General features: G+C 33.7%; 1 protein-coding gene and 1 non-coding gene across 3 annotated transcripts in view; one reads left to right on the forward strand and one right to left on the reverse strand.

Moving 5' to 3' along the window:
• The window catches only part of LOC145237295 (uncharacterized), a 35,721-nt gene extending 13,275 nt beyond the window's left edge, over positions 1 to 22,446 (reverse strand). Inside the window, exons 1-33 of one of the 2 annotated variants that reach the window (XM_080100099.1) lie at positions 22,219 to 22,446; positions 21,753 to 21,878; positions 21,261 to 21,377; positions 20,394 to 20,501; positions 19,825 to 19,947; positions 19,483 to 19,656; positions 19,116 to 19,250; positions 17,523 to 17,636; positions 17,047 to 17,154; positions 16,715 to 16,816; positions 16,267 to 16,384; positions 15,857 to 15,975; positions 15,374 to 15,506; positions 13,410 to 15,187; positions 12,351 to 12,995; positions 11,890 to 12,066; positions 11,199 to 11,312; positions 10,613 to 10,718; positions 10,165 to 10,250; positions 9,874 to 9,980; positions 8,186 to 8,260; positions 6,662 to 6,836; positions 6,267 to 6,386; positions 5,451 to 5,585; positions 5,046 to 5,174; positions 4,423 to 4,602; positions 4,005 to 4,136; positions 3,598 to 3,690; positions 2,355 to 2,555; positions 1,858 to 1,934; positions 1,581 to 1,788; positions 974 to 1,139; positions 505 to 668 (exon numbers count right to left, since the gene is read on the reverse strand). In XM_080100099.1, coding sequence (XP_079956225.1) covers positions 505 to 668; positions 974 to 1,139; positions 1,581 to 1,788; positions 1,858 to 1,934; positions 2,355 to 2,555; positions 3,598 to 3,690; positions 4,005 to 4,136; positions 4,423 to 4,602; positions 5,046 to 5,174; positions 5,451 to 5,585; positions 6,267 to 6,386; positions 6,662 to 6,836; positions 8,186 to 8,260; positions 9,874 to 9,980; positions 10,165 to 10,250; positions 10,613 to 10,718; positions 11,199 to 11,312; positions 11,890 to 12,066; positions 12,351 to 12,995; positions 13,410 to 15,187; positions 15,374 to 15,506; positions 15,857 to 15,975; positions 16,267 to 16,384; positions 16,715 to 16,816; positions 17,047 to 17,154; positions 17,523 to 17,636; positions 19,116 to 19,250; positions 19,483 to 19,656; positions 19,825 to 19,947; positions 20,394 to 20,501; positions 21,261 to 21,377; positions 21,753 to 21,878; positions 22,219 to 22,317 — 6,444 coding nt within the window. In that variant the 5' untranslated portion in view covers positions 22,318 to 22,446. The remainder of the gene's footprint in view (positions 1 to 504; positions 669 to 973; positions 1,140 to 1,580; positions 1,789 to 1,857; positions 1,935 to 2,354; positions 2,556 to 3,597; positions 3,691 to 4,004; positions 4,137 to 4,422; positions 4,603 to 5,045; positions 5,175 to 5,450; positions 5,586 to 6,266; positions 6,387 to 6,661; positions 6,837 to 8,185; positions 8,261 to 9,873; positions 9,981 to 10,164; positions 10,251 to 10,612; positions 10,719 to 11,198; positions 11,313 to 11,889; positions 12,067 to 12,350; positions 12,996 to 13,409; positions 15,188 to 15,373; positions 15,507 to 15,856; positions 15,976 to 16,266; positions 16,385 to 16,714; positions 16,817 to 17,046; positions 17,155 to 17,522; positions 17,637 to 19,115; positions 19,251 to 19,482; positions 19,657 to 19,824; positions 19,948 to 20,393; positions 20,502 to 21,260; positions 21,378 to 21,752; positions 21,879 to 22,218) is intronic. The other variant, XM_080100100.1, reaches the window with a different exon arrangement.
• Positions 22,447 to 23,142: 696 nt separating this feature from the next.
• LOC145202750 (U5 spliceosomal RNA) lies at positions 23,143 to 23,255 on the forward strand. The gene has a single exon (XR_013853335.1). It is a non-coding gene; the product is annotated as a U5 spliceosomal RNA (small nuclear RNA).
• The last annotated feature ends 150 nt before the right edge of the window (positions 23,256 to 23,405 follow it).

Here is a 23,405-nt window from a genome sequence, read left to right on the forward strand (position 1 = left end):
CTGGTAAAGTAATTTGTCTAAACAATTTTCATGCTGTTCAAATCCTATTAAATGTTTAAAAAAAATATGTCGGCAAATGTGAGTAATTTTGTTTATAGTACTCCAGAAACCTTTTATTCTGTTTATGCAACAAAAATATAAATAATTTGGAACGAGGCTTATGTTTCAATTCTATTAGTGGGTTGTGCAACTTTATTACTGCACGATTATCTTACTTAAGTGGGAATATATGCCATGAACAATCAATAGAACAAAAATAAGTTCGTAACCTAATTTCTAAGGTTTACAATCGGAATGTTTGCAAAAGCTTGTGTGCCACTTTTAAATGCTCTGCATGCCACATTTGGCATGCATGCCACGTGTTGGACACCCCTGAAAAAGAGGTTAAATATGCATATGATACCACAATAGACAGCTCTCACAAGCATAACTAAAATACTAAATTCCAGCCAGTACATATGTATCAGCACATTTTCCTAAAGTTCAAATGAGGTCACCACCCACCTTTTCCTCAAGGTCAAGCGAGGTTTTCATCCAAGATTCTTCTTTTCTTTCAGTGTCCTCCTGTAAAGATCTTAAGGTGGTTTCAAGGTCAAGTTTTTCTGACTGAATGTTGCTTAGTCTGTTTTGCAGTTCTTCACATTGTTGGATATACTTTGAAATTTCATCTGAAAAAAAAAACATAGTAGTTTTTTTAACAGCATTAAAAAGACCAACAAAAGATTAGTATCTGCACAACAATACGATATATAGGAAACACATTATTAATTGTTTCTTTTATGTTTTTTAGGATTACTTCCTGAGTATATTTGCAAAATTTAGGAAATAACAGTTTATCCCAAAAGGTAGAACCTATGACATTAAAAAGAAAAGTGTTAGTTATATCGCAAAACAGCTAAAACATTAGCATTTTAATAGCCTACTAGTAGTTGAATTTCATTCAAACAATGAAATGACTATGACAGACATGTACCTTTTGTTTGTGCATTAATAGTTTCATTAATCTGTTTCAATCGGTCAATTTCCTCATTCTTGCTTTGCACTGCAATATTTAAAGCCTTCACTTGTTCATTCACGGCCTGCACCTGCTGGTCACGTTCGCTCAAGCGTGACTCAACCATGTAGTTAAGTTCATTCAGCTTTGAAAAAGAAACACAGATGTTTCCTTGTAGATTTTTTTCCAGCTTTTCAATACTTCCATCGAACAAGAAATGTTTTTGTGTAAACAAGTCAAGAGATGTTTCATCACCAAGATCAAAAGCATTTCCAAAAAAGGTGATTGCTAACTTTGAACATTTTAGTAATTTTGCTTGTGCTTTTTTTATAAAACCGTAAACATTTTTCTGATCAGAACAAATTTGCAGGTAACAGAGCTTTTTGTCACATTTTAGGTTTAGCACCATTTTCGGGTGCAGCTTTTGCCACTTTGGTTTCACCGCATTTTTTCACAAAATTTGGAGTGTCTTCTAAGTAACTATGAAAACAAACTAAAATGCCCCAAGAAGAAACACAAAACATTGATGATTCGAGAGCATTTAATTAAATACATAAAACTAGGCTATTTGCTAAAAAATATTTACCTGTCTTTCACTTTCTGACTGAAGAGCTTCTTTTAATGTTTTCTTCTCTTCAGTGATCTTCGTTATTTCATCACCAAATTTTTGAACGAGTTCATTGCGCTCTTCCAGCCGAATGGTGGTGTCAGAGAGCTCATTTGTAAGTTTTTCTACAAGGAGTTCTCCTGATCGGACCTTCTGCGATGATTCTGTTAATCGTTCCTCAAGAAGACTAAATAATAACAAATAAATTTAAAAATTATTCCTACTGCTTTTCACATTTTAACCATAGATATCATACCTGCAAGTTGATTTAAGATTTTCGACCAACTTGTCTTTTTCTAGTAATTCTGCTTCCCATTTTTCCATTTCCTCAACCTAAAACATTTTATTCGTTTCGTGCCAATTGTTTTTTAAACAAACTTACAGCAGTTTGATTTCACATATAATAGAAATGAACAAAAAAACAACTTTTAGGCTTTTCACACCAATTGTGATTTTAATCCCTTACAAAAGTGTATTGACATAAGCAGTTAACTTCAAAACTAATTGTTACAAATATCCAGGATGTTATAGTTAGAAGATCAGAATTAACAACATCAAACATTTAAAATCTTTTGTAAATTGATGACCTGACCAATAAAAATGGTTTTTTTTCGAAATTCTTAGGGTGATGAAGAGAAATAAAGAAATAATCTTTGTCAGACAAATGTGTAATTTTACATGATGCATAATGAATTGAATTTCCTAAACAAATCTGTTTTAATTTTTCTATAAGCAACATTAGTTGTCACTTACCTTTTGTTTAAGCTCTTTCACTTCACTTCTCGATTCTTTAAGCTCATCTTGCATCAAGGTCCGATCTCTGTTGGACTCTTCCAGGGAAGATCGGAGGACAGCGAGTTCCTCCTCAAGATGAGAAGCTGCTCCCTGGTGATGTTGGGCAGCCTCCTGGATCTGTTGTTCCAGATGAGAAGTAAGATTGCTGACATCTCTTGCCTGAATTGCAAAATTTTATATGTGAAATTGTATGAATTGTAATATTTGTGATCACATGCCTTTGTGGCCAAATTTATGTAAGGGCAAACCCAATGATTCTTAAACTGTAGTTTGTGAAGCCTTCCAGGTGGTACACTAGTTTAGCTTAGTTAACAAGAAATCTATCACAATACCATATTTTGCAATAAACTTTCAGGTTATGCATTGTGTATACATGTGCGATAATGACTTTTGTTATTATTTAACATGTTTATGGCAAAACAAAGAGTTAGTATTTACAGTGCAGCAGATTTTTGTGATATAGCTGGTACGGGGACATTACATGGTACAAGTTAAAAACCTTCGGTAATCACTTAGCTAACCCCAACCAATGTTGGCATAAAAAGCAATTCTCTGCACTTAACCATGTTCTGGCAATCTCGCATATTTCACTGGTATATTATTCCAATTATTCACACTATGAGCAAAAATATTGACAAAGTTAGGGATGTGCCAAAACTGCAAATGTTCTGTTTGGTCGAGCACCGAGCATCTAACTTTAGCGCTTGGTGCTCGGCCGAGCACGCTCGGTGCATTATGACGTCACAAAAAATCCCTTTTCCACGTTTAAGCTCTACAAGGCCTCTTACATCACCGGCGGTGTTTTATTAAGCTGTACATGCCCTTTTAAGTACGCGTTTTTCCACTATCTAATACATTTGAAAAATTATTCGTTTTTGTTCATAGACACCCGTTCGAACACTAGTTATGTATGTTAGCAGGGCGTGAATATGCAAATTTAACGCTCGGGTCAGCTTGTACAACTGCTCGGCCGAGCACCGAGCACCGAGCATTAAAAACAGCGATGCTCGGTACCAAGTACTCGGGTTCTGGCTCGGTTCGGCCCATCCCTAGGCAAAGTGCAGCTTTTGTTATGTGTGGTTGTTGCAAAATAGAACTCAAAGCATACCTTTCTGTTTAAATGGACAGTATACCAAAAAAGTTGTACTTTTTTTGAAATTTACACACCCAGTAAACTTTATGTTTCATAAAATATGCTTACCTGAGCAGTATACTTTTCCTGAAGTTTGTCATTCTTCTCTTTTTCAAGTAATAATTCTTCACTGGTCTTTTTCTTTAGTTCTTCATAATCATGCTAAAAACAATAAAGCAAATTACATACTTCTAATCCAGTTTTTTACACGTTACTACTTAAACGAAAAGTGCATTGAATAAGAATACCATTTTGCATAAAAAATGGTAAATTTAAATATAACTATATTTTTATGATACTTCTTAAAAATATTTCTGAAAAATGTATCACTGTTTTCTAGCATTTCTCTATTTTCATATTATTTGTCAATCAATCATAGAAGTTAAAACAATATTATGTGGACAGTAATCTCATAAATATTTTTGAGGTGTACAATTGATTACAAATTAGTGAAAAATAAAAAAATGATATTTTACCAGCAGCTCTTGATATTTTTCATCATGGAGATACAACTTATTGTTGAAACTCTCGTTGCTTTCATAAATCTTTTTCCTTGCCACCTCAAGCTCATTTTGTAATCTGCTTATTTCACTTTGCATGTTGTCAACCTATAAGAATCAGAAATTTTATTGGGGTCTCCAAACTTAGGGCGATATTGTATTTTCACTACTGGTGTAATTAGTGCTGGTGTCCACATAAAACTACTCTTGCAAGTATTAAGTTTGTAAAAGTAAAAGTATTTTTTTTTACATAAGTCTTCCTGTGTACTATGAATCTTTTAAAATACTTCAAAACCATTACTTCTCTTAGATTGGAAGTGCTTTTGCACTAAAATTTTGCCCACATAAACGAAATAAAATCTTACACATCCAAAACAAAGAACAGCAATTTTACCTCTGAATTCATTGATGTGGCTTCATCCGTTTTATCTTTCACTCTTCCTTCCAAGGTTGCGACATACTCGGCTAAATCTTTGGCTCTAACTTGTGCCTGCTCAACAGCGCCCTCGTGCTGCTGTGACAAGGCAACCAGCTCTGAGTCTCTATGGTGCAGTTCCTTCTCGAGATTTGAAACCTGTTTGAATGATAAACAAACCGTTATTTTAAGAACCACTACATCAGGATGCAAGGCATGTTGCTGCAAAATGTATCTACTGACAGCCATACATTAATTAAAATTATTTTGCTATACTCTTGACTTCATCTGAAGGCTTTTTGAGAGCTACAAGTTTATAATAAGAGAAAAATAGAGATATCACAGTGGACTCTGTTTGAGTAGATTGAATATTATAGGATTTTTCTAGTATGGACCCCCTGCATTAAATAGCAAAATAAATACTCGGTCAGAGTCTTGTAGTTTTGGGAGCAAAGATCTTTATAATAATGGATATAAATGGGTGTAACTGATGTGGCCTTCATATCACTGACGATGGCATGAGCATTTGCCGAAACATTTGAAAAATAATGAAATGCTTTCTTTACATTATTTCCACAAGAAAGTTTTCCTAAGCAATTTACCTTTTCTTGGTGAAGCGCAAGATTGTCGGTGATCTCCTCACATTCATGACATTTCTCCATCATAGACTGACTCAGAGAATTGTATTCACGAGTTTGGTCACCCAAATCTTCACTTAATTGTGAAATCTCCTGTAAAAACACCATAAAAGTGATTGCCAGAAACATGAATTGTAGCACAAGCACATCAAAGATTGAATATTTGTTTTGCTCTATTTCTGTGAATATATTAAAACTTTTTGCAACACAAGCAAAACAAGAAGTGCGTTATTGGCGACCAATATTTTATGCTTTTTATCCAACAATTTTTTTGTCATTTTTTATCGACACATAACATCGAAAATAATTAGACAATTGTAAATGCAATTCACTTCTGTTTTCAGGTAAGCATAAGATATATTTTTTTACCAAATCTTTTTCTCTGAGCAAAGATTTAAGTCTCTCTACTTCCTCCTGGTGTCGACTATTTGTTGATTCGCTACTTTCCAGAGCATGCTCAAGTTCCTGTCGCATGTTGTCAATAGTGGATACATTTTGCTTGCACTGCAAATATATTATTACACATTCGATAAATATTATTCAAGCAAAAATAATAAACAACCAAGACTAATGATGTGACCCCTTCGACTAAATTTATTCGAGTCAATGAGTAATCGTTTGGCAATATGCCACAATGAACATGTATGATGTCATTAACATTTGTAATGAGTAAAATTGTTGTATGAATCATTGTGAATCTGTTTTACAAATGTTTTAGTTACTGCTCTTGGTTGGTAATGGCCAAATCATTGATTGTTACATTTGCTTTAGAAATGAGCATATTTTAAAGACAGTCGTGTTTTTTTCTTGTGCACCATATTTACTCGATTGTAAGCCGCAGCTTATATTGTTTTGTCGTTTGTGCGACTTATAATCGGGGGTAGCTTACAACTGAGGGCGGCTTACATTTTAATTTTTACTGATATTATTTGTACACTAGTATAACTAAAAAATATTTATACTAAGTAACAACATAAACATGTATTATGAAACAATAGTATCTAAAACTCCAGCGTGCGGCTTACATTATTTTTTAACACCGTAACATGCGGCTTATAAACAAGGGCGGCTTACAATCGAGTAAATACGGTATGTGGGCTGGGTGAACTTTTTCCATAAAATTCGTAGGTATACACAATGTAAAAGTTGAAAGAATTGAAGTGAAAAATCAACTTTGAAAATTACTTGTTCATTTAAAACACCATTTTCATCTCTCAGGTTTTTCAATTTGGATTTCAATTCAGGGATTTCAAATTCACATTTTTCCTTCTCATTCTGAATTATGCTCAATTCATCCATTTTATCCTGTGAACCACATGAGAGAAAATCAATCATTGATCAACAAGTTTTAATGTACTTCTAAATTTTGAAATGATTGTTCCTTACAAAAACTGCCTAAATACTAAGATAATTTTTAAACTTAAGAAAATGTAACCAATAAATATTACAGATTAAAAATTTGATGGTAATTTTCTGTACTAGGTACAATTTTTTTGTTTAAAGAATGAAATGATGAACAATTTTGAGATGTTTAATTCTTGCTGGGAGCCTGTTTAAGTTCAGACAGTTTGATATATTACTTGTAACTTTGATTGGAGGCTATCAAGTTTATCTTCCAGAAGTTTTATTTGCTGTGAACTCTTTTCGGATGTTGATTCACTGTTTTCCTGCAAAGCTCTTGCTGTCACAAGGTGGAGCTGTTGCTCTTCAACAAGCTTCGATAAGGAATTCCACTCAGAATCCTTTTCCTCATACCTAGAGTCAAATAGCAAAAAACACATTTTGAAAACGTTTTCATTTAAAGAAACAATGTGTTTGTCCCATTATGTCTCTTTAATCAAGCATTTTTTAAAGTTTGTTGATGAAACTAACACATTATTTCAAAGGAATCAGACCAATAATTTCAACAAACTGAAGTGCCGTTGCATGGCTACACTAATCAATACAGGTTATCTCTTGTCACAAGCTACACTGATGAGACAATATAGATCAAAACAGTGTGCAGTGTTTACATCAAAAAACATTTATATGAAGATAAAGTTAATTTCTGAGTTATACATGGATAGATTTCACTCAACCTTAGACATGATAATTTTACATGATCTGTATGTTGATACAGTTCTGTAGTTCTATAGGGTCTGGGTAATTTTGCAGACATTGTTTAAAACACACCCCACATGGCGTAAAGCAAGGGTTGGGCTGTGGTCAACATGGCATTTATTACCAGGTCATGCAGAAAAAAACTATAAGGCTTGATATGTGAAAACAAGGAGAGTGAAATTGGCTTCCGTCACTACTAGGTGGGAGAAGTTATTGAGACAAAAAAATCCAACCAAATCAGATTTTTTTTTTAAAGAACTTCTCGGTATTTTTGACAAGCTCTTTGGTATGTGAGTTTTTTGAAGAAGCTACTTTTCAAGTCTGTGCATAGTGATGCCAAATCAGTTTTCATATTAACAGTCAAATGAATTTGCAGTAAACATTCATTATTCTGTTAAAAGTTAGTTCGCAAAACATTGCCTGGTTTAAAACAGCACATAGCCCAAAACCCTGGTGTAAAATATTGCCTGGCATACATTAGGTTATGATTATTTTACAGTGTAAGATTATATACCTGACCAAAACCTTTTAAGCAGTGGTGGGATTCAGCCGGTTCGCACCGTTCTATAGAACCATCTCAAGAATTGTTATGAAATCAGCGAACCGGATAGCATTACTGGTTACTGTCAATGAACCGGCCGAAAAATATGACTTTGTGATAGAACCAGCTAACAAAAAATTTGAATCTCACCACTGCTTATAACCTAATGAATTATAAACAATGCTGTCCTTACTGAAAAGGCAAACGTTTTTACAATGTAATGGATGAATCGCATGGTGTAGTGGTTTTTATATCCATTTTACCCATTGAGTCTTTTTCAGTAAATGTTTTAAGAGTGGAACTTGCCTACTTTGAGTTACTTGAGTAACTTTTCAACACTAGAAAAGTTACATAGCAAGTCAATTGGGATTATGTATGTGGTAAATACAAATTGTGCCAAAAATGTGGACTTACTAATCATCTACAAAAACTTGCTATGAACTGCATTAATAAGTATACAAACCTTTTCAGGACATCATTGAGACTCTCTGATTGCTTTTCAAATGCTTCCAACAGATGTTGCTTTTCTTCTTTCAATCTATGTGTTCAAAATGTAAATCACACTCAGTGGTAAACAGTTTTAAATTGCACTAAACTTTCAAATAAACTAAAAACTGCAAACATTCACTGCTACAAGATAAAAACCTATGCAAGAAACCCAGAAACAAAAAACAAAGTTTGCAGTCAACTATTTAAAAAATAAAACATAAGCAGAATATTTGTGAGTGCATGATTACTGCAAGAATGTCAATATGAAAATTTAATGAGCTGCTTATAATGGTGGATGTATTTAGAAATGTTAAAAGTCATCTCTTACATGGCTTAAAAAATGGCTTTTCATGTGTTACAGAACACATTGTTGCCTGATTACCAACAAACAAGCAGAAAAAAAACTTCAATCATTGCCTAAAGCAGTGGTTCTCAACTGGTGGTCCATGGACCATGGAAAGCATGACCACATGGTTTCACTGGCAAGAATTTGCTAGTGTTAAAGAAAAATACAATGACAGATTTCTAAATACATTGATTTAGGCCAAGTTTGCAGAACATGGCAGTTCCTGACGAGATCTCGCGCGTGCACGATCCCTAAGTTCGCGTGCAAAGCCAAGTTCAACAGGCGCAAAGCAAGTAAAAGAGGTCAAAACAGTACAATTACATGCCTTTCGTGCGAAATTTCCGCGTGCAACCTTCCAAAATTAGTGTGCAAAAACTTTTTTTTTTTAAATAATCGCGCGTGCAGCTGCCACACTCTGCAGACTGAATTTAGGCTAGTTTTTGAGAACAAATTGGTTTAAAATATAGGTTTTAAAGGATATGCATGAACAAACACACTAGGTTTTAAAGAACCAGACATATGCATTAGATGTTAACAATAAATGTGAAGTATTTCCTAAAACTGGCCTTGGTAGAAAATCTTGTACCAAGATATAGACTGTTACTGTTATAGTTATAGACTGACCTTGCTACTTATTTACCTCTTTTTAAGTCTGTTTTAAGCTTATTTAAAACAAATAAAATACCACACTAGAATTGTACAGTACACAACATTAGACAGTCAAAAAACCACTGACATTAAACAATTACCAAACACATAACCAAACTGTCGTTAAAAAACAGCTATATACATATTTACTTCTTATTTAAACAACTGGGCTAAAGGAATCCACATTTCCAGAGGAAATTCCTATCAGACATTTACAGTAAGAGCAGCAAAGCAATTTACAATAGCTGCTCTGCAACGTGTCAGACAGCAGACAAATAATAAAGAAACAAAGAGAGAAATTTCCTGTCCCTCCCAGGAGGAGCAGGTGTAAACATCACTGTGTTTAATCAGGCGTGACCAAGTTATGTTTACCTTTTCAGTGTCCAATGATGTGAAAATGTTGCTAAATACTTTTTACAACTTAGGTATGAAATCCAAAAGGTATATTAAAGCAAATTTTCCATTAAAACCCCTGGAATTACGCAAACTTCAATAAGCAAAGAATGCTTTTACACTGAACTGCTTTAGGCAAAATAATGTTTGAATTAGTAACTGTAAAATGCCTAGGGGTATTTTATTTTTGAGTCTTTGTGAAAGTAAAATTAGAAAGCTAATAGATTGAGGGGTATAATACACATACAAGTGTGACTTTTTGGTTGCTTATGTACCTTGTTATGATTTCATTTAGTCTTGCTGTTGTTTGTGTGTATTCCATCATTTGTGATTCCTGTTCGTGTGCAAGATCTTCTAGTTGCATTTGTAAATACTGAACACCCTGTGAAAAATTTCAAATGTTAGACTTATTTCAACACAACATAAAAACTGTATTTTAAAAAGAAATAAATGTATTTGGTTGCACTTCTAATAATAAATATTGTGGGAAAACTAGATTTCGAAGACAACTCTACTTGAACTATCCAAATACGCATATTTTTTTCTGTTTTAAAAACTTACAATACCTGTTTTTCACGTTCCTGTTGTTCTTCATTTATTAATCTCGGACTTTCCTCCAAACCGAGACCTCCAAGACTCTCCTCAAACGAGTCTAAAATGAAAATATTTTATCTTTAAATGAGTCAAAAATATGTGCATGTTTGAACAGATTTTTACTCGATTTGGTTACCATCTGGTTTGGGCTAAAGATTTGGTTACCATCTGGTTTGGGCTATTTAGAGGAGCTATTGATTGTGCAACCAGAATTCACAGACATTTTTTATTGAAAAGTAACATGAATTTCATTCATTGTAGTATAGATTACAAGTCTGCTAGAAATATTTATGCCAGTATTTAAAAAACTGCAGAATGGGCTTAATATTCTGTATTCGGTTTAACTATTTTACAGTAATATACTATTCTAAGTTTCCCTTCCCTGGTGCCAATCAGGAGTTAATTTAACACTATAGTAACCTGGGTAATAGCTTTGATTGTTCTGGTTGCTGTTTCCAACTTGGGTTTGAAGTTCTTGCAGCTTATCTTCAGTCATTGTGAGTTTAGTTTCCAGTTGGGCTTGATGCTATAGACACACAAAAAATTGATTGGTATAATTTTATTCACATTATTAATGTCTTTGAACATTGCATTAAGGTGATGAATACCGTTTAAATTTTACAGTAACTAATTGTTGTTTAAGTTGGATGATTACAACGCAAAAGTATAACAATAACACAGAGATACCACCAGCAGTTCGTAAGAAGCAACGCTGCTTGTCAAAAATAAATAAAAGTGCAAAATTTTTTTACATGCCACAAAACAAGGTAAAACAAAAAGTTTTTACACACAAAAAACAATTTTAAGCTTTCCAACTAAACATTTTTTTAGTTTGCATCGAAGCCTGCAATTTTACGCATAGACAAACAAAACTAAGACAATAGATGAATAATGCATGACCTAAAAATTGGTTATTGGTTAGTAAGTGGTAATGTGACACAAAATGCAACTGCACACCATGCATAATGCATTCACATTTCACAGGCCACCTGGACATGCATGCTACCTCAAAATATGACACAATGGCATGGTGAAGGCCATTGTCATCGTCTAAAACCTCGCCAGCATATTTCGGCGAATCGACAAACCGCATCAATTCTCCGAGAATAATTTTCTCAAACTACAAGTCAAAAATACCACACTATGCAAAGAATACCAATGTCTTAAAAATGCACACACAAAAAATCGGTGAATTCCTTTAGTATCATAATGCTACAAAAACTGGTATGTTACTAATATAAAAAGATGCTTATCAGAGCTAGGCTGTACATTTGAAATAAGTTTCAAGTGTTCTGTTAAGTTGGGCATCAAGCACTTTATGTGATTCTTATTACTGGTTTAAGTGTGCATGAATAACTGAAAAAATATTTTTTATTTTATGGATGCACCACCTACATAAGTCTAAAAATTTAAAAATCTAAATGTAGATTATTATAATAAAACTGATAGGAGCAATACTTGTTTATACATTATGTCTTGCAGCAACAGATGTTTTATTCCGGAAAAATGCTTAAAATTTGTACATATTCAATGTGTTAATAAAACTTTTGTTGATGATTGTGTGATGGTCAGAAGATTGCATTTAATGATTGAACGCAAAAACTATGCCTTAAGAGACCTGGGTTCAACATGGGCCCACTATCTCTGTGCCTAGGCTAAAAATTAACAAAATTCTGTACTATCTGTATCAATTTTACCTGCGACATGTTTCCTTCAAGATGGGATGCACGAGCAACTGCTTCATCTCTCTGTTGGATGAGTTCTGCATCCGAGGAGTTTTCTTCCTTAATCTTCTTCTCTTCTTCCTTCCAACGAGCAAACTCTACACGACTTGCATCCAATTCTGCCTGTAGCCTTGAATATTCCACAGTCACCTAAAAAAAAATTAAATCCAAGTTAGAAAATATTTTTGGGAAATTATTATTTGGGGAATTATACATTGCTTTTTGAAATCGGAATGCAAAGTCAGCATACCATTGTATTAACACTAAAAGATTTTTTTTGTTAGTCCAGGGCATGTCCCAAATCATAATTGTTAAAATTTTGGAAGTTATTAATATACTGCCCAACAACTATAAAATAAACCATTTTCCATTTGTCCACTACATAGTCCTGAATATTTAATTAATAAACTTTCTTTAAGTCCACATCCCAATACCTCTTGTAACAACTGTTCCTTTCCACGCAATGTATCTTCAATTTCTTCTATTTTACAAGTCATCTGAGTTTTTAAAGTATTCAACTCTTTCCGTAAGTTTTCTGCAATCAAACTTTTTTCTTTCAACCTGTCTTCGGAATCAGATTGAAAACTTGACAGTTCATTTTTGACATTTCGTAGCTCATTTTCAAGGTCAAATTGCAATTTTGCTTTCTGTTCAAGGTCATATTTTAGTTCATTGCACTCTTTGGCTAAAACAGTCTTTTCATCAACGGCTGCTTCAAGGTTTTCTGATAATCTTGTGACATTTTCTTGAAGATTTGCAATTTGTTCCTCACAGTTTTGTAATTTTTCACTGAATTCTTTAGTAATGTTTTCCTTTTCTGAAGCAAAAGTTTTAGATAAATCATCTTTTTCTGCAGACATTTGAAAAGATTCAGTTTTAAGATTTTGCATTTGTTCGTTTATTTGCAAATTTGATTCTTGGAAAGTTTGGAGCTCAGATTGTAAAGAGGAGTATTCCTGTTGTTGTTCTATAAGCTTTTGTCCAAGTTCTTGGATTTCTTTTGCAGCAGAAAGGTTGGCACCTTCAAGCTCCTTCGTTTTTTGAACCAGCAGTTCATTGCTTGCTACAAACTCCTTGTTCTGTAAAAAAAAATGATGGAGAGTATATTTTTGCACATGTTTAAAGTTTGGAATGTTTTTAGAATAAGAAAAATTGCAGTATTTTCTGTGGCTTTTGAAATACCTAAATTTGTGTTTGCAAGTTTTTTTATTTTAAAGGAAAAACAGTGTGCAGATGAATATGGTTGATCACAAAACTAGTTGCCAAGCTTTTTTAATGCAATTAATCAGATTCACTTGTATGTATCCATAGCATATACGGGGTTTATACTAGCTGTTAACCTTCTTGAATTTATACTGTGTTGGTTAATAGTACAATTACAATAGCACAGTAAAGTACAATTATTCTAACTCTACGATCCTAAATTATACTGACCAAAAAAGTCCCTACAATAGCATTCATAAAAAAATTGACAATACATTAAGGATATTTACCAAGTCATTCAGTTGATCGATCATCTGGGAAGAAACTTCAGCTTCCATCGTCAAAGCGTCGATTTGCTCCTGCAAATGCCCTCTAGTGGTGGAGCTTTCACCTGATACCTGCTTCATGGTTGACTGTGCTTCTAACAGTTGTTTATTGAGAGTTTCAATCTCCGAAGTTTTTTCTGCATTTGTGCTTTCCAGAATTGTTTTAGCATTTGCCAAGTTGGAATTCTCTACAGCAATAACTGAGATCTGTTCTTCATAATTTTCATTGCTTGCTTTAAGCTCATTAATCTTACTATGCAGCGATTCTGTTTGTAGTTTATATTCATTAGCCTTTTGTGAACAAGCTGTTTCGGTTTCTGACAATTGTACATGGTAACGTTCAACTTCATGTGTCAAATCTGTTACTTTTTCCTGTAAAACCTTCTCACATGAGTCCAGTTGCTTTTGGTGCTTTAATTGTGTTTCCTTTAGTTCTGTCGACAAATTTAAGCACTCATTAGTTGCAACATTTAGTTTCTCAGTAAGCATCTCATTTTCTTCTGTTAAAACTTTGTTTGTCTTGGTGAGATCTTCTTCCAATGCATCAACTGAGGTTTTTAGATCTTCACACTCTTTGAGAAGTTGTTGATTTTCAACAAGTTTTTCATTACAGTTATTTTCACTCTGGTTCAGTTTAATGTTAAGTTCAGAATTTTCATCACGGATTGCAGCATATTTATTGTTCAAATCCTCATAGTTTGATTTTTCGTTGGATAAAATTTCAGATACTTGTTTCAACTCTTTATCATATGATTCCAGTTTGCTGGTCAGTTCTACATTTTTCGCTTGTAATTCTTTCTCTGTCTCATGTAGCATTACAACTTTTTCCTCTTCTGCCTTTAATGCAGATTCGGCAGAATTAAACCTTTCCGTCATAGATTTAAGATCTGTATTTAGTTTCGTACATTGTTCATTCGAAGCATTAAGTTGTTGTGATTTTTCCTGATTTTCTTTGAGCAATTTCTGACTGGCCTCATTAAGATTGCTTTCCATGTCGGCCAAATGCAGTTTTTCATTTTCAAGCAATGTTATTTTTTGACTTAAATCAGCAACATTACTTTGAAGCATCTTCACTTGAATTTCATGATCTGCTAATGACTCTGTCTTTTCCTCAAGAAGAGCTCTAGTATTTTTATGGTCGCTGGCTTCTTTGGACAAAACCTCCTGAGTGGAGAGCATCATGGCTCTTATCTCTTCTTGATGATGATCTAAACTTTGTTTCATGGCATCCTTCAATCTTGAAACATCTTTTTCAAATGTTTTATTTTCAGACGTTAAAAGGTCGTTTTTATTTTGAAGGTCATTTACTGTTTGCTGAAGAGAATCAATGTTTGTTTGGGCTTCAATCAAAGTAGCATTCAGTTGATCTAACATTGCTTGTTTCTTATTAACTAAGTCATTTAATTCAGCGTGTCGAGTATCTGAAGCGGAAATCTTTTCCGCAAACAGCTTACTTTCATTCTCTATCAAGGCTTTAGTTTCAGTTAGTTCATTCACTTGCATATGTAACACTTCAGCATTTTTTCTATCTGTTTCCATTGCAACATTCATTTCAGAAAGCTGGTTAATGGTTTCTTCCAGTTTCTGTTCAACAACGTTTTTCTGCTCCTGTTCATCTTTGCGACATGACTCAGCATTGTTAAGCTGATTTTGCAAGGTCAGCATTTCATTTTGTGTTTTTTCCAGGTTTTGTTCCATTGAAGTTTTGGATTCTTCAAATGTGGATAGCTCCTTCTGCAAAGCTGTATAAAAAGAAAAGTTGTTAAGAGATAAAAACAAATGTGCACTGTGGGTCTATCCACTCCCAAGTAACTATATTTGCATTTTTTATGAGCATTAAACAATGGTAACGAGAAATAGTTGATTTGAGAAGTATGTTGTAAAAAAATTAGACAAATATTGCCAAGTAATACTAAACAAGGTTCTACCTTTCATGGTCTCTTCTCTTTTAACCAAATCCTTGCTCAGGTTTTCAATCCTGGTTTTCAGTTCATCATTTTCTTCTTTGTAAGAAGCAGATTTTTGCAATTGACGCAGCTCAGCAGTTTGGCCTTCCAACACCTGTCAAAAAATATGGATTGGGTCAATATTGCCTTGAAATTGATATATAAGAGTAATTCCCTTAAAATAAAAGACATTTGACAATAAATAACCTCTTTAAACACAAGAACAATACATAACCTTCATAGTCTTGTGAAATCTTTAAAAAAAGGCTTTATATCAATTTAAAAAAAGTTAAAAAAAATTAAAACGAAAAATGGGAATTAAATATTCTTCATTTTCATATCAAGATTGAAAAATGAGATATTGTAGAAAAGCATTGATGTTAACTGGTTAAAGAGTAAAGGAAATGGTTTTAAGCAAACAAAAGGTTTTGTTTAATCGTTACTAAAAATATATTTTAGCAAAACCTTTGTTTGAGAATCAATTTGATCAAGAACCGTCCTCATTCTGATGTCCATTGCTTTGGCATGTTCTTCTTTTGCAACACGAACTTCTGTCATTTGCTCTTGGAATTTTTGTGCTACTTCTATAAATCGAAAACAAAATCTATTGTATTGGCAAACCCTTGCACAAAAAATGTAAAACACATTTTGCAAGTACAATCAGGAAAAAGATATTCAAAAATCAGATTAAAAACAAAGAAAGTTGGGTTTCTATCTCTGCAATCAAAACAGGCTTAAATAGGTTTAATATGTCATTTAAACATGCACTGAATTTTTGTATAAAAGGTTTAGTTCATTTACAACCACTTACAATTTACACATTATATTGTTGCACCATGCCACGTGTACAAATACAGCTTTAATACGATACAAACCTTTTAACTCATTTTCTTTAACTTTCAATGCATCCTGAGCAGAGAGCAATTCTGCTGCAGACCCTTCCAGACTTTCATTTAGCTTGGAACATTTTTCTTCTAAATTCTGAATCATTTCCTATTCAAAAAAATTCGTTATGATAATTCATTTTAGTGAAAAAATGTCCATGAGTTAAAAAATGCACAAAATCAATTAAAACATGAAGGCAAGTGCTATAACAAAATTACACTACAATAAGTCATTAAGCCAAAGCCTGGAACAAGTATCAATGCAAAAGTTCCGAATTTTTTTCTGGTTATAGGTTTATAAGCAAAAACGCCAGAAAAGCGCAACAATCCTTTTGTTAATTTTGTATGAGAAAGAAATTCAAAAAGCCAACATTCAAAAAAACAGTGAAAGAATTGAAGGAAAAGAGACATTGTTCTGCAAAAAAATGCTTAAACAAACCTTGAGAGATTCATTTTCTGCAAGAAGTTGAGTATTTTGTTCTGAAGTTTGATGAAGACCTCGTGTCAGTTGATCAACTTGCACATCACTGGTCTTGCTGGTCTAAAGTGAAAATGTTTTTTTCATTCCTATTTTCAAGTTAAATCGACGGATGTAGAGGTGTGGGAGGTAGCACAAACTGCTAATGGATTTAAAGTAAATTTTCTGACTCCAACTGATGCAGCTAGCTACTTTTCTGGTAAAATGAACCTATTTAATGATGTAGTTTAACAAACATTTGCACATTTGTTTATTGAGAGGTATGCATTCTGTGTTTTAGGAAATCAGCAAACCTGTTCCACAGAAGTTTGCACATTTTTAATTTCTTCCATCAGTAAATGTTTGCTTTCAACATTTTCTCTCAGGTTTTGTTGCAGGATGTTGATTGTTTTTTGTAGTTCCTGGACAGATAAAAAAAAGAAAATATAGGGATGTCTTTTTTCAACTTTTTCACAGACAAATTAAAGACAAGATAATTTTTTTACATAAACGTCTAAATGTAACTTTAGGAGAACACCTGACCATGGAAAGAATATTTCCAGAACTCTACAGTGTCAATAAAGGTGCCTTATTTTTGCTGGGTTTTTGTGACTACTCATATTTTTACTACAATAACAAATTAATTTTGTTTTTCATTTTTTTCATTTTTTCAGACTACAGGTTGCGCAAAAATGTTACAGTTTTAAAATGGTACAGGTTTAAAAATGCAAAAAAAAATCTTGTGAAACACAACAATAAACAAAATTAGAAACACAAGTCATGCACATACCTCATGTTCTTGTACACGATCTGACATTTCCAACTGCAGCAGTTCAATAACTTTATCTTTTCCCGACAAAACTTCATCTTGTTCATGCAGTTTGCGCTTCAGGGTTTTTATCAGCTGCATGAGAAAATATTTAAATGTAAACAAAGCATCCTTACACCATTATCAGTTTTGTAGTAAGTTTCTCCAGTTTCTGCATTCAAAGTTTACCATGCATACCGTAAATAGTTTCATTAATAACTAGAAGGGTGGCTTAGCACATATTGCCCTTGCACATACACTATGCCCTATTTAAAAAGATTAATATATTTCCTATGCTTATTTTATACTGGGTCCCATATCATCCACTGTCTTTTATAACCTTGGTTGTTTCTGCAAGCAGAAACTCATGGGTCCCCCACACATGCAAAGTTGTAAATAATGCATTTCAATAGATAACAATGAGTAAGTTTGGTTTTTCAGTCCAATCTGCCAACGTTTAAAATTTCAACCACTAGAGGTGTTTTGAGCAACAACAGTTAATGTTTCTGATGTCAAAGGGCTGCTAACAACCCCCCAACTGCAATGGCGCGATAACGTCCACCAAGCAACCCACAAAGTCACCAACGAGTAACATACAACTGGTTGCCCTTGTAAGACTATTGTGTCACAGAAATCTTTTGTTTGTGTTGCCCAGTAACATACACATACGTTTTACACTTTGGGGGCTTGTGGGATAAATGTTAGGGCTACAGGGTTGAACAGAACAATCGACACCTATAATTGGCATACTCTACAAGCTATCCAAATTTTAGCCAATTTTGACATTGTTTACAAACTCACCCCTTTTAGGCTAGCGGGGTAAATACTAGGGTTATCCGGACAAACAAAGTGGGATGCACATCTACATAACTATATCTACCATCTGTATAAGTTTCAGCCACACTCATCAAGCATTTGATGGCAAAACGATTCAGACAACCTTTGGGGGAAAAACATTTTAGGGGGCTAGCGGGGTAAATACTGAGGTTATCAACAAAAACAAAGTGGAATGCACATCTACATAACTACATCTACCGTCTGTGTTAATTTCAGCCAAATCCATCAAACATTTGATAGAAAAACGAGTCGGACAAACTTTGGGGGAAAATACCCATTTTAGGGGGCTAGCAGGGTAAATACTGGGGTTATCAACAAACACAAAGCGGGATGCACATCTACATAACTATATCTACCATCTGTGTAAATTTCAGCCAAATCCATCAAACATTTGATGGAAAAACGAGTCGGACAAACTTTGGGGAGAAAAAAAGGAAAAGAAAAAAAAAGAAAACAAAAGATAAAAAACAAAAACAATTTGAGTAAAATCAATATGTGTCCTTTTCAGGGAAGGGGACCCATAATTAACTGCAGACAAATAGGTCAACCCTAAATTACTACTAATTTGTACCAGGTGTAGAGTAATATTACTGATCCCAAAATATGAACCATCTTAATTTAGTGTAATATTTTGCAATCTTTTAACAACAATGCAATTGACTTTGAGGTCTTTACACTTCGCTACATTGTTTTTTTGTTATTGATTTTTTAACAGAGCTGACAGATAATCTTCACAACCTGATCATTTTCAATTGATTCTTCTTGTACATCTAGAATCTTTGCATCATTTTCTCTCTTCATCTGGAGGATTTGCTCTTCCTTAACATCCACAGTTTCTTCTTTTTCACGGAGTTTCATCTCCATTCTAATCATCTGAATGTAAAAAATAAATGATTATAATGTCCTACTGAGAAAAGATCTTCTAGTTATTAAAAAAATGCTGGTGATGTTTGGGACTTAACACTAAAACAACAGAACTATTGCTGACGCAATACCAATAATTAACACAAAGCTCTGTGCACAGATAACACTAACATTTACCCATTCCCGACTTCTAGTGTTAAGAGTTATGCATTAATATGTGTTTTAGTCAAGTGGTGAGCACCTCAGAGCGATATTTCTCCATTTGGCTTCTCATTTCAGATAATTCTCCAACATTTTCCTCTGTTGCCATGGAAACCTGCTCCTCTTTTTGTTCAAGTTGTCGACTGAGTTTGTCGAGAAGAAGTCGTTGTTGTTCCTCCACTACAGTTTTCTCTTGCAAATCATTTAATGACACCTACATGGTTTAACAAATATATATGTGTGTTTTATGTCATTGTTTCAGCCACAAAATAAAAATAAAATATTACACAGCATAGTAGTGACCTTGTTAAGAAAAACTGACAAAACAAGTAAAAGTGTCACATTTTACATTCATTTTTTTACATTTAATATTATTTTTTACATTTAATTTCTGAGCCTGGTTCTTTAGTTGAGTTTCTCTTTCATCAAGTTTTGCTGTAAGTTCTGCTATCTTCTGATCTTTCATCACAATTGCTGAATACAACTCCTCAACTCTGCTTGTTTCCTACAAAAGCAAGAAGCATGATTAACACACATAGTGAACAATTAATGATTGCTGCCAGCGCCAGGCATACTGTTTCAAGAATTATTGCTCTTACAGCAGATTTGATTGTAAAACAACTGATGTTTTGACGTCCCCTACAATCAAGATAAATCAAGACAAAATCTGATGGTCTGGTAGAGTATTAGTGCTAAACAAATGATACTAATTAGCATAATATTAAAAAGCTTAATTTTTAATATTATAATATTAAAAATTTTACAAGGTTGACATTCAAATGGTAAAGAAGCTTGTTTTTTATCAAAGCACCAGAGATTTTGATATCGTTTTGGGTCCAAACTGTACTATGTGGCAATACTTAGTTGGCTAGGCCTAGTTGATTTTCCTCGTCTGAATCTCTTAAATAAAAAAATGGGTGTTAATTTATTAATCATCCCTTTGTTATTTACCTGCTGATTCACATCAATTCCTCTGCTGGAAGAAACATCTTTAAGTTGTTTTGTTAGCTCAGAGTGTTTACTGTTAAACTCTTCCTGCATGCGAGTAAACCTCTCCTCCTAAATATCATGCAACAAAAGTGATATGATGGGAAAGGTTGACATATGTAGAGCTGCAAATCTACTTATGATGCCACACAGATCAAATATATGCACAAATACAGATAAACGTATACCGCATCTTTCCAATGTCTTAACATGAACAAGTGATTTTCAAAAATAAGCAAAATAATATAAATCATTTAGTCCAGTGCTTTTACTAGAGTCATGACCAAAAAGCAAATCCAACTCCAAATATTAACAGCTAATTTGGAAAAAAAGTATCAAACAAAAAAAATAGTAGTTACTTGGCAAAAGAATATTGTTTGGAAATACAATAATAAAACCTTACTTGTAAAAGAACACAGTTTGCTGTTTTAATGGTATGTGATTAAATACTAACACTACATTATTGTTATGTTCACATGGTCTGGTCTACAACAGGACTGTGTGGCCATTTGCAATTCTCTTAACATCCTTAGCACTGTCATATTTGACACTGAATACTTTATTACCAGTTAACTACTATCATCACTTTTGAAATTATATATCAATACGAATCACATGACTCAAGCAGGAATTAGCCAATCAGACAACTAGGTTCTTTTGGAACCAAAACCATTTCTTTTGCTGACCATTAGAAAGAATGGTTAAACATGCAATCGCACATTTCTGTAAAACTCAGTAGTCAGTATGTTATCCAGTATTCCTTTTTTAGTATGTTAATGAATAAAATTGGTAAACTTGCATGCAGATTTAACTTTGGTGTCCGACAATCACCTGATCTTTGAGTGCTGCCTGTTGCTGCACAATTTTGTGTTCCTTTTCCTCAATTCTTTTCTGCTGCATCAGCATTTTTCCTCTACTACTTTGTTCCAAATGACCATTATTGACAACCTGAAATAAAAGGCTTGTCAAACATGTGAGCCATGACTGGATGCCATAACAATTTGAAAACGAAACAAGTTTTAACTTAAATATAACTGAAACAGTGAAACTGACACACAATAACTCATATTAGGCAAAAGTTGGTAAATAGGTACTAAAAAGAGCACCAATAGGCAGTTACACAGGGACTGGGTTACCAACAAGTTTTACGTTTTCATCAAGATTTAATGTTTTTTATTACAAAACCTTAACCTAATCCAAAAAGTTCAAAACCATGAGCGTTTTACACCCATTTCTCTCAAAACAAACTTGTGCCAAGCCTTATGCACCACCCACCGCAAGGTTACCCATTACTTATATATATAATCACTCGTATCAACTCACCGAAGTTTTTCCAGAGGCACTTTCTTTATCATCTCCGGACTCTTTTTTCTGTTTGTTTAGAGCAGAAATCTTGGCATCTTTAGCTTTTGCCTGCAAACGTGCCTTGCTCAACTTGGCTTCAGCATCCTACATTAAAAGATTTTGGCATTGAGGGACTAGGAACTAACAAAACTTGATAGTCAATGGCATTTAATAAATAAAACAATTTTAAATCAAATTCTGACATGTTTGTTTTAACTTGTAAAAAACAACATTGAAATAATGTACAAAGTTTAAGTAAGATAAACATTACAAAACAGTGTAACCAATAAGATGATCTATTACAATGTAATTTATTTAACATGTTACATAGCCCTTGACACTGCAAATAAATAGCTTTTTGCAAGAAAGTGTTTTCAGCATCTAGCTTTTTTGCCATCTAAAAAAAACTTAGCATACACAAATGCATGTTTGGTTTTAAACATACTTTAAGTGATTTGTTTTTCTGTTCAACCTCCTGATCTTTCTTTCTGATTAAATCCTTAAGTTGACTGATCAGTAATTGTTGTTGTTCGCTGTCATCCATCTTGGTTGGTTGTGTCGTTAGTTATTTACAAGCACCTGATAACTAGTTAACAATGCACAAACATATTCTCACACCAAACATCACAGTGTTGTATTACACAACTAGAGTTAGTACCTGAAAAACGTAAACATGTTACCGGTAAATGATTTTGAGCGTTGCAGAAATTGGAAGTTTACAATATTTTGTGCTTCAGAAATTATAGTTTACATAACAAACTTGTCACCTACGTTTTTTTACTTTTCTGTTTCTGCTTTTTTTCTGAAATCGGAAAAAATGCCGTTAAAAAAATACAAAATACCGCAAACACCAAACAGCATTTCTCAAAAACTTAGAACAGCTGATTGTTGACACACTATGTCATGCATGAATGCGTTTGCTCGCGTTAGCGTGTAGTACATGGTACCCGGCTTTCAATGAATAAACTAAAGTTATAAGTGTTGCACAGCTCGAAAACTAATATGTTTTTACTTTCTATTTACATCTGCAATAGAAAAGTAGATTTTACACTAGTACAAACAAACCAGAAGACAAACCAAGCTCGATCGACCTTAAGCCGACGTTTACGTAAAGTAAACGAGCTTTTTATTCTCATCGTCATCAACCATCTGTCAGACAAAATCCATCGAAGCGAACTAATCCATCGATTAGGATTTATAGTTTAGCTTAATCCTGTACAAATAAAAAAACATTGAACACGTTTCTTACCAACAGTAGAGCGAATACGCAATGTATGAGATGCTTTACAAAAGCCAAACGTTGCTGCGACTGCGCACCACAAACAGAACATTTCCTAAGGGCATTGGGTGAAATTTCGCCGTTACATCGGTACTCTGGTTTCTCCTCACACGCATAAATCTTTCGCCTTTTACTAAAGATTTCCGTGGGGGGGAACATTTCAATGAGTCTTTTCGAATTTTTCTTCCTCGCTCTGGCGAGGGTTTCTGATTTTAATCCAGCTATGTTAACATTTCGTTTGTGTTTGTACAAGGCACTCCTCTTAACCAGCCAATAATACCGTAGTTAGTTCCGAAAGTGTGGAACTTTCAGTAGATATTGTTGCATATTTCGCACTGAGATCGAGACGTTTG

The sequence above is a fragment of the Phallusia mammillata genome, chromosome 7, assembly GCF_965637545.1.
Source record: "Phallusia mammillata chromosome 7, kaPhaMamm4.hap1.1, whole genome shotgun sequence".
NCBI classification, from domain to species: domain Eukaryota; kingdom Metazoa; phylum Chordata; class Ascidiacea; order Phlebobranchia; family Ascidiidae; genus Phallusia; species Phallusia mammillata.